General features: G+C 49.5%; 1 protein-coding gene across 1 annotated transcript; it reads right to left on the reverse strand.

The window, feature by feature from the left end:
• Positions 1–579: 579 nt before the first annotated feature.
• On the reverse strand, positions 580–2,254 carry POU4F2 (POU class 4 homeobox 2). The gene is made up of 2 exons (XM_052655008.1): positions 1,970–2,254; positions 580–1,521 (listed from the first exon to the last, which is right to left on the reverse strand). Exons 1-2 carry the CDS (start codon positions 2,252–2,254, stop codon positions 580–582), a joined length of 1,227 nt encoding a protein of 408 aa, XP_052510968.1.
• Between the last annotated feature and the right edge of the window lie 8,872 nt (positions 2,255–11,126).

Below are 11,126 nucleotides of genomic sequence, written 5' to 3' on the forward strand. Positions count from 1 at the left end.
ATATATATAATATACAGTGTAAATGCAGAAAATCTGCCATCTTTTTTTTTAAATTCAAAATACTTTAGAGATGTCTCTATCACATTAAGCATCAACTCTAGTTTAAAGTTTCAGTCCTGAATCAATTTCTACTTCTGAAAAATAGCTGCAAAGTGTACTTTTAAACTTGAACAAGGGTGACGTCTTTAGGAATAAAAACAAATCTTACTTGATCATTCTGGGGGCCTTTTAAAAGGCTGTCTCGTCTGCTTTCCTGCAAACAGCCAGCTCCAGACTTCTTCTGAAGAGGCCGAGGTGCCTTTTCCGAGTGGGTGGGGTCGAAAGGGACAACTTTGCTACAACTTGACAAATCCCTTCTTTTGTTTTTCTTTCCTTTGAGAAATCGTTTCACATTCTCACCGGGCTTGGGCTCAGTAGCTCACGCGTTCGCTCGCGCTCCAATCCTCGCTTTCTCTGGATTCACATTTACTGGAATTGTTTTCTGGTTGCGAAAAATGGAAAGAAAAGAGGCAAGAGGGTTGGGGGTGGGGGGAGAGATGAGGAGGGGGCCTGTCCCTGGAGAGGCCTAAAGTGGGTCTCCTAAATGCCCGCAGAATATTTCATTCTTTTCTGTTTCTGCCTCTGGTTGCAGAACCAGACGCGCACCACGTTTTTCTTAAGGTCCAGCTTCTCGGCGATCGCGGCGATCTTTTCGGAGGAGGGCCGCGGCTGGATGGCGAAGTAGGCTTCCAGCGAACGCTTCTCTGGCGCCGCGATGGACGTGCGCTTGCGCTTCTTCTCCGCGCCGTTGAAGAGCTCCGGCTTGGTGAGCTTCTCCCGGTGAGACTTCTCCGCCTCCTCTAGCCACGCTTGCAGGATGGGTTTGAGCGCGATCATATTGTTGTGAGACAAAGTGAGGGACTCGAACCTGCAGATGGTGCTCTGGCTGAGCGAGCCCACGCCGGGGATCTTGAGGTTGGCCAGCGCGGAGCCCACATCGGCCTGGGTCACCCCCAGCTTGATGCGTCGCTGCTTAAAGCGCTCGGCGAATGCCTCCAGGTCCCGGGGGTCGGCGTCCACGTCGCTCATGCAACCCATGTGTGAGGGCAGCCCGTGCGCGTGAGCCATGCTGAGAGCAGCTTGGTGCATGGGGTTCATGGTAGCCATGTGCGGCGCGTGAGCGGGCGTGGACACCACGGCGCCGTCGGGGCCCGCCATGGCACCCAGCGCCAGGCCGGGACTCAGGTGCTCCAGCAGCTCGCCCTCCAGCGCCTGGTGCGGCTGATGGTGGTGATGGTGGTGATGATGGTGGTGGTGGTGCGTGCCCGCCAACGCGGACGGGTGCGAGATGGGCACCGACGAAGAGGAGGCAGCCGACGTGCACGGGATGGTATTCATGGTGTGGTAGGTGGCGTCCGGCTTGAAGGGGCTGTGGTGGGGCGGATGATGGTGGTGGCTTTTGCTCTGGGAGACGATGTCCACCGCCGCCAGAGCCTCGGCGCGGGCCAGCAGACTCTCATCCAGCCCGCCGAATATATTGCTCTGCAATTGCAAGTAAAAGGCACACATTACTCTCAGCAGGGAATTGTGCGCACTCTCTCCGGAAGCTCCGGCCCAGCGCTCCGCACCGCCGCCGCGCCTACAACATTCCCAGAACGTTAAAATAATAATAGTAATAATGATAATAATAATCCTGAAACTAGCGAGTGAGGAGGAGAAGAGGGAAGCCACGGAGAGAAACCAAGAGTGCACGAGGAGGAGGAAAGTGAGCCTGCAAACACAACACAACACAACACGCGCACAGGCAACATTCCAGGTCATAAAAATTAATATGAAAGGAAAGACCCGCTGAATACATAAGCGAGAGAGAGGGGGGAAAATTGGTTGGAGGTGTGGGGTGATTTGCTGTGCAGACATGAAAAAAACATCAAGCAGATAAAGGGGGCTGTCAAAATGTGCCTTTAAGCGGTGATTATGCAGAAATACGCACCGGTGGGGTTGGAAGACACGCTCGCCGCATCGCCTCGGAGCCCCCGCCGCTGCCGCCGCTGCCGCCGCTGCTGCTGGAGCTGCTGCTCCGGCCTCCACCGCCCCCGCCACTCCCGCCGCCGCCGCCAGCATTGCTCGAGCTGCTCGGAGAGCTGGCGGAGGGCGCCGCGGGTGCAGAGGACCCGGGCGAGGCGCTGTGCAAGGCCGAGTACTTGGGCTCCACGTGCAGGCTGCCGCCGTGCGGCATGCTGAACGCCTGCTTGCTGTTCAAGGACATCATCATCATCTTCCCCGCCCGCTCGGGCGCCGGTCCGAGGCGCACGCACTGGCTCCGGCTGCTGGGACCCTCCCGAGAAGTGCTGGGCGAGAGCCGAAGCGGGGAAGGGCGATGCAAAGTTGTGCTCACTCGCCACCGCCCCGAGCTCTGCGCGCCTGGGCCCGGCTACGCGCTCCACCGCTGGCTACTGAGGTCAGTCTGAGCGGATGCTGGGCTCGGCTTGGCGCTGGCTGCAGAACCTGGGCGCCCGAAACTGCCCCCGCTCTTCGCGGCCGCAGAGTTATACTCCCCTCTCCCCGCGCCTGCCCCCGCACACTCCGCCCTCCCTCCCTCCCGCGCGCCTCCGCCCTCCCCTGCCTGGAAGCGCCGGTTTCTCCTGCTCGGATTCTAGCGTCGCCCCTGCTCCCTCTTGGCTTCTTCCAGGCTTGGGTCCTTTCTGCTCTCCTGACACCCCCCCTCCCCCTCCCCCCGCCGCTCCCCTCCCCGCGCCCTCCGCCTCCCCTTCCTGCCCCCGCCCGCGCGCTGACGCCGCCGTCCCTTCCCCGCGCCCCACAGCACTCACTTACAGCAGTCCCCTGCTCAACTCTACCGGGTTGGCCAGGTCTGCGCTCCAGTCGCTGGGCGGCTCCTACCTAAGAGCCGACCTCCAGCCCCTCCGGCTTCCTGAGCCCAGTATGCGCCTCGCCGGGAACAGAAACTACTAAATAAAGTTGCGGGTCGAAGCGGCCTCGGCTGAGTTTTCCCCCAGACTATAACGAAACCCTCTTACCTGGCTGCCTTCCCCGCCTCCTGCTTACTGCTAAGTTGCAGGCCTCCGCCCCCAACTCGGTCCTACCCTCCCTGCCGCTCGGGTGACCCCGATCCTTGCCTCGCGACCACAGTGTCGAGAACGCGGACCCTGCCGCGGACCTGGATGCTCCGTGCTGCTCTGCGCTTCCGGCTGGTACGCGCAGTGGTTGGCGCTTGGCTCTGCGTCCCCTCGGCCCGGCGGGTGCCTGGTGCCGAAGAGACCTGGGGTCGACAGGGCTGCAGGGCTTTCTCTGACACTCGGTTTTTCACTGCTCTCAGCGGATTGGACGGCGGAGGAGCCGGCTCCCGTCGCCTATGCGCATGCGACGCCCCCCCACCCGGTGCCCACCAGGCCCCCGGGTACTCCCCCCAATACTACCACCGATAGTCACTCCTCTCCACCCTCTTTTCTCTTCCTCCGGATCTTCCTTCTCCTCCCCCCTGTCTCCAGTTCAGTGTGAGTTAGGTCTTGGGCGGATCCACTGGCAAACCCTGCTACTGGATTTATTATTCTTCATTAGCCACAATCAAAGAAGGAAGGGGCAACTGACGAGAGGCAGGGCCAGAGATCACAGAGCGCATGTGCTGCAAAAAGTCCTCCCCACCCGAATACACACACACACACACACACACACACACACACACACGCCCTCAGGGGCTGGCACGAGCCCCACTTATCTTCATTTCCACAGCCGCTCGGTGCAGAGAGAGCCTATTTTTAGCCAACACTTTGCTCGCACTTTTGTCCCAGAGCGGACCACTTTTATTAGAAGTGGACGCACACTCTTAGTTCCAGTTGTAAAAGAAGTAGGCACTCTCCTACAACAAGACACACGCGCGCACCCACACCCCACCTTCCTTCTACTTCTCTCGGTGTTGGGGAGTGCTGTCACACAACCCCCACCCACCAGAGTGCGGAGGGAGCGGGGTACCGACGAGGGTGAGAAGACCCTGAGACCCACACGCTAGAGCCCGCGGGTGGCCCGAACCGGACGGGGGTGGCTGGGAGCAGGTGCAGGCACGCGGTGCCTGGGGAAGGCGAGCAGGTGCGAGAGCAGGCGGTAGGCCTGAGAGGCTCTGGCGCGCGCTGGGACAAAACAGAGTGGCAAGGAGCGTGGCGAAGGGGGGCCCTCGAGTGGTTGGCGCCTGGAAGCCCTGTGGCAGTGGCAAGTAGGGGGTCTCTCGTTCACCCATGACCTCTGCGGGGCAGGATACCAGGTTCAAGTCGGGAGCTCAGTCCTCGGGAGTCGCCAAAACTAGGAAAGCTGAAGCAAACGGCGCGCGGCGGGCTCTGTCCATGGTGCTTAACCCCCTTGCAACTCCGAGGCTTGCCTTCCTCCTCCCTTACATGGAGGAAAAGAATAAATAGTAGCCGAAGGGAATTCCTACTAGCAGTGTTCCCGAGAAGAAGCCCAGGGAAGGCTGAACACGGGACTGCAGAGAGGTGTTGACATGAATGAATGTGGCTTGCGCCGGTCGGTTCAAGTAAATGTTTAGGTGTTTAATTTCTACCTCAACAACAACCAGGGTAATTTCAAGGAAATTAAAAAAAAAAAAAAGTGACATTGTACAGCTCTCACTGTCTCAAGCTTCGAGAAATGAAATAAATCAAAGTTAAAGGCTTGAGTATCATTTAATTATAGTGCGAATAGTGCTTTGAAAGAAGTAGAACAACATCTCTAAACAAATTATGACTGGGCCAGGAAGGAATTATTAGATTGAAATTTCATTTAGGCTCGGGAGACACTGCGCTTCACTGTGTAATCTGCTATGCCTCATCTGATTTGTATGCTTAATTCAGCTTGACGAATTTATTAGTTTTCATAATAGTGAAAAAATTGAGCAGTACTGTGGACTAATGCATTGTGTATACTATAAATTGTATGTCATCTTGGAAAGACTGAAGTCTATAGAAATCTTTTATTAATGTCGGTATAGGAGGGAGGATTTTTGTGCAAACATTGGAGAGGTTCAAGCCAAACTCCAGTGTTACTGGGTCTCACTGGTCTATTAACATTTCATCATATTAATTAGACTACTTCATCAATGATATAATTTCAAACTTCAAATTATGTTCTAATTCACAAAGGGTTGTCCAATTTGCTTAATCTTCAAAAGGCTTTGGATGATCTAATTAGTATAAACTGTTGAGCAACTCTAAAACCTAAAAGAAATCCATTAAAATATTTTTGGTGTATACTCTAGCAGTACTGTTTAAGAACCAAAGGACTAGAAGTAAGAGTGGAGCAGGAGAATAACTGGAAGGCAAAGGCGTGCAGGTACCTAGTTCTTCCGGATTATAATACTAAGGGAATCACAGGAGAAATTTTTGGGTATTGCACCTCATAAACAATGTGTTTATGTATTTAAATAAAGGCATAAGAATATCAAGGAGAAAAAAAACCACAAGGGGAAAAATTCTTCTCTTTCATTAGGTGCCTAATTAGATGTAAAGTGAAAAGCAACCCCGAGGAGTTTCCCAAGCATTATTGTGGCATCAGTCAGCTGAACTTGGATTGCAAAATCAAATATTTGGGGGTGTTTTGAACCTCTCCCTGTCCCCTCCCCCTTCATTGAGCTTAATTACTTGCCATAGTTGTTTTAATGTATGTTGTCACCTGGGAGTATTGAGAAATGCATATCGTTAATATGAATTAATCTTGATTTTAATAGCAACTGACAACTGATCTCCAAAATGCTAAACACTTGTCACCATTTCATATGGTAAATAAGATAGTATAATAAATTCATGAAATAAAGAGGGCACTGTTGAAATGACTGGACAAACTTTGTTTGATATGTTTAGTGATTAAAACTATCTTAAGCAGGACAACTCCCAAGAGACTATTTTCCTCGTGTCTAAAATCTATGTATCACTGAATTAATTTAATACAGCTTTTAAAAATCTTTCTGATATTTCTCAATGGTATCTTTAATTCCAGATCAAAAAAGGGGGGAGCCCTTTATTTTAATTATCAAAGTGAAACAAATTACTATGTAGTTGTAAAGCAATTCAAGAGTTTATTTACCTGCATTCACAGCCTCTTAGAAAACACACTTTTTCCCCCCAAAACCAGGTGAGAGATTTCTCTTTTTCTCACTCAATAAGAAAATGAACAGCAGTGACCATGTTGTATTAGAGGGAAAATGCAGTTCTTCCTTCGTCACCACGACTTGCAATCTTGAAATCTCTCCTACCAGAAGTGTCCAGAGTACCAAGCTCTTTTCGGTGTTATCAATAAAACCCATTTGGTTTTGCCCACAGGCAGTGTTGCAAAGTGCACCAGCAAGTGTGGAAGTTGCTTTCCGAGGAAGTGAGACTCCAGTCTCCCAAGTAGTGGAAACCATCTAAACAGCAGGAAAGTCGAGAATAAACCCAAGAGACGGCAGCAAATGGCCCAACCTTGGGAATCTGCTTCATATGACCTCCACATCCACTTCTATGTCCAAGCATTTATCTGCCCTGGTGCCTATGCACACCTTCAGACCTACCTAATAAACTGAAAGCAGAGAAGTAATTTTCTTTCTTTCTTTCTTTCTTTTGAAAGAGAAATAGAAAATGAATCAACTACATGTGTGTCACATGTGTGTGCCTACCAGAGGGGCGCCTTTCTTTTCCCCTCTTTGTTTGACAATAGCTTCTGTCCCATCGCTGCCAGATGCGATAGACGTGACCAACTTCCCTCCCGCGGGCAAAGAATCGCTTGAGGTTCCACTCAAGCTCCCTGGCAGCGGGGTCCCTGCGGTAGGCACCCCCTCCCACCCCGAAATCAGCCCGCAGCCATCCCGAGAGGAGAAATCACTGTCTCCTCTCCTGTATCTGGGACCTAATTTACTATTAAAATTTTAAGCAATGCATTCATATTTTACTGGACCTAATGTGTTTTATTAAATTTTAATCCATTAAGGGCAGTGTGATTTCTCTGTATTTCAAACAGAATTGAGTTGGATTACAAGGAAGATTTTTTTTAAAGAGAGATCTGACTCCTTTCATGCTCCATCCCGACCTCGGGTTGTTAGGGATTCAGGGAGGGAAGGGAGAGAGGATGGATTCTTCCGCGTCCCATCTTCTCAAGGTCAATCTGCTCTGGATCTGAGTAGACTCCGACCCCCTGAGCTCTCTCTGCACTCTGTAGCTTAGGGCACAAACTCCTCCATGGCTTCCGCTGTTCCGAGGAAGAAAAGAGGAGGAAATTAGCCCTGAAATTGAGCCCTCTGGGAGCGCCCAAAGAGCCCAGCTACAGCGCGGAAGGGGTGGGGAGGAGGCCTCGCCTGGAATTCTTACGCCCTGGGGCTATTTCGAGGAGTAGGGGTGTGTTTTGTTCAAACACCTTTCCTCTTCCCAATAAGGCCGCCAACAAACACTGTTCTTGTGTTTGTCTCTAACTTTCTCTCTCCGCTGGCTCCCCTTTGAGTCCCAAGCCCCCTTCGCTTAGGGGTCGCAAGGAGTACTTCTTTCCCCCAAAGCTCCCAGGCAGGGCCCGTGCGCGAGGGCGCACTCTGTCCTCGGTGTCTTCCTGACTAACTCTCTCTCCACGCCTCCGGCTGCAAACACTCAGCGAGTGTCTCCGGAAACCTCTACATCCGGCAGTTCCCAGGCTCTCCAGGATCGAAATTCGGGCTCGCCAACTCCTGCTTTTCCAACAACGCCTGGCAGGGCGAATGGAGGGGGGGGCATTGGCGCTCGGAAGCGCGTACTTTGCGGGTAGGGAGAGACTGGCTCCCGGGCCAGGGCCCTGTAGTGGCCGGAAAACCCAAGTGGGACTCTAGATAATTCTGGACTGAGGACAGCGGCCGAGCAGGGGACCAGAGGATGAGAAAAGGCAAGGTAGAAAAGGAAGGCAAATGCTTCCCCTTTCCCCGGTGGAGGGAAAGGCGCGGAGCTGAATTTCAAATAAAGCAGGCTAACTGAGAAGAGGGAACGCGGGACTCGCCAGCCCCAGGCCCGCTGGATGCTAGCAAAGCTCCTAGACGCCTTCACGATTCCGGCGGGTAGGTTGACTGAGGTCGAAGTGGGGTGAGCACTGGCGTCGACCAAGCTTCGGAGCAAATACAACAGGCGCCAAGAAATTAACAGCCTCCCGAGGGAAAGAGGGAGTCCTCCGTTTCCAGCTCCTTACTCCCCAGAGCTCCAGGGAGCGAATCACACTCAGGCACGGACACACACACAGACACTCATACACCCACGCATGCAAACACACAAGTGCTGACACTCACGCACACTCACTCAGAGTCACACCTGTTTCTCCCCTCCCCACTCTGTGCAGAGAGGAGGAAGGCAGATCTCCGCGTTCTGTGCCCAGGCAAGCGCCCTTCTGTTTACTTTCCCCGATGAAACTCTTATTTTTCGTCGTAGTGAATTTCCCTGGTCGGTGTGTTTACCTCTTCCCAAAGTTAAGTCCAGTCACGAAATCAAACTTAAGGCATTGGAACAATCAATGAAGACTTTTTGCAGTCCATGGCGCCTTGCGCTTCCTGGAACTAAAATAAATGCAAGAAATCGAAACTTAATTACTTGAAAGAAATCCAGAAATCCCTCTGCATAATTTATCCAGTCATTTTTCGTAGCGTTCGTGTTGGGTGCAGTGTGTGTTAACTTTATACTTCGGGCTAAGATCTGGTTTCCTTCGCCGATTCCTTGGGGGTGACTCCACCCGACCTCAGCCAGGAATTTTGCCTTGCGCTAGATCCCCTTCTTCTTTATCCCCAGAGCTGATCTAGTAACTTTTTTTTTTTCTATTCCGAGGTCATCAACTGTCATGGTACAAGAATCCCTGGGGCTGAGTGTTCTGTGTAGTTGTAAGATTTAAAAAAAAAAAAATCTCACCGATTTTCTCTTCTTTTTGCTCACTGGAGCTATAGTCTAATTTGTGAGTTGCCTAACACTAGATCTGAAATCAGGACCCTTAGTAAATACAAGGCAGGAACATTTCTCTGAAGGAACAGTGCCCCATCAGAAAGTGCCAATCTGCTGGTGATGGAAAAATTGATTAAAAGGTAGACTTTTTTTCCATCTCTCCGGGGAAATTCCCCCTCTTCCCCCCCTTCCTCTCTCTGTCTCTCTCATTATCTTCCTAAGGCACACTACTTGAATATTTGTTCCTACCACACTACTCTTCAAGGTGTATAGCTAGACCACAAACCCAGTACATTAGTTTCTGCCTCTGATATCTGTTCCTTTCAGACTCACTCATTTTCTCCTTTGGTTTCTAGTTGATTGAGAATCTTCGCAGTCATAAAGTGCCAAAAGGTCTTCATGGGAGGGGGTATGAATGGAGTTCATGTTCCTGTGTTCAGTCTAAAGGTACTAGCTAATATCAAGTGAATTTCGTACATATTGTGATTCTGACGTTGAGTCCTATTGGGAATTTAGAAATTTCATGATTGCTAAAGCTATGGCTAGTGGATTTGCAGAACGCAACAGTCCCTGAATCTATTAGCATGGGGAGGGTGTTTCCAGAAAGACAAGCTTTCTCGCAGACATCTTATAGAAATCTGAAGTAGTGTTATGAAAGAATGAAAAATACATTGGGGAACAGCTTGGAAACTGAAGTACATTTTGATTTAACTTACATTAACAGAAATGTAATGTAAAAGTGAAAGGATCTAACAAAACCATTAATAATTAAAAAATAATTACAGATAGTCTATCCTTACTATTCATAACCACTCAACACTTTAGACAAAGAAAACGGAATACTCTTAATGGGAATGAGATGTGAGCAGACTGCTAATGAGAAGTTAACCAGGGACTGTGAATTTGTCAAAGGAGACGAGTTTCCTTGTTCCCCTCACACACACACACACACCACACACACACATGCACGCACACACTTTAATGCTCTCAGAGTTGGTTTGGACCTTCCTTTTCCATCAGCATATACACTGAGTGTCGGTTTATGCAGCAGAAATCTCTTGAGCAATAACAATAGAGACCTTATCGAATTGTGAAGATCAGGGGCACCAGATGGTTTGTCTATTAACCATCCTCACTGACAAATATTTATAGGTGCCTAAGAGATCCATGCTTCTGTAATAGATTTTGGTTGGACAATTCCATCCCACAAGGATTTCACAAACCAATGACCCTCTACAGACAGCATTTGTTTCTGTTCCTTGCTTGTGACCACTTTTTTCAAAAGATGTCATTCTTTAAGGATTCATTGTCATCCTTTTTCTTTGTACCTTATACATTCATTGTACTCCTCACCAGAGGAGTTGCGTTCCAGTATTTTTTTAAATGTGCGTATTAATTTTTCTGTTACCTAAATTACATTTATTTTCTTTCCAGTATGAATTTTCCAATGTTCCAAGGCTTTAGAGCAGTTTTCCACACATAATCATGCAGTACACTTTTAATCACGCGATAGACCTCTAAAAAGATGTTGGGAGGGAAGATACAGTGACTCCATTCTGATTTACACTGCATATTCTTCTTTATTTTGTTTGAGAGTCACATGGGACTGCCCTACAGTGCTTCGTTGATGTTTGGAGACACTGGGAGGAAATCAAAGGAGCCTTGCAGAAAGCAGATTTCACTGCCTCTTTGCAGAGATAAAGGAAATTCATACAAAAGGAGAGATTTGTGGACATACAACTGGAATTCGGTGAAGTCACGGCTGAGGCATCTGCTGAGAAGCTCCCAGGAAGTGGAGACCTACAGCCCATGTCAAATCTTTCCAATCTGAAGAATTTGAAGCTTCCTTCCTTCCCCATCCCCAGAAGAATTAGAAACAAAACAGCATGCCTTTTGTAGGAAACCAAAGAAACTTAAGGAGAGATGCTAATGGACTGCCCGAAAAGATTATAAATACTTCTTAGCTGTATAAATATGACCTGAGTGCATAAAACATGATAGAGTCCATGTAGGCATTCACTCTCAGTTTCTGTGTAACGCAGTAGAAGGACATTGTAACAGTAATGATAGCAAACACATTTAAACCCTTTTTCCTTTCTTGAAATTTTACATATTGTCCATGACTTGCCTGTGAATCTTGTATATATAGAAATAAGAGAATCAATCCGAGAATTTTAATATTTGTACCTAAATATGTGTCATTGTCTCCGTCTACCGTTCTCTTCTTTAGTATTT

This window comes from Budorcas taxicolor, chromosome 17, assembly GCF_023091745.1.
Source record: "Budorcas taxicolor isolate Tak-1 chromosome 17, Takin1.1, whole genome shotgun sequence".
In the NCBI taxonomy this organism is placed as follows: Eukaryota; Metazoa; Chordata; class Mammalia; order Artiodactyla; family Bovidae; genus Budorcas; species Budorcas taxicolor.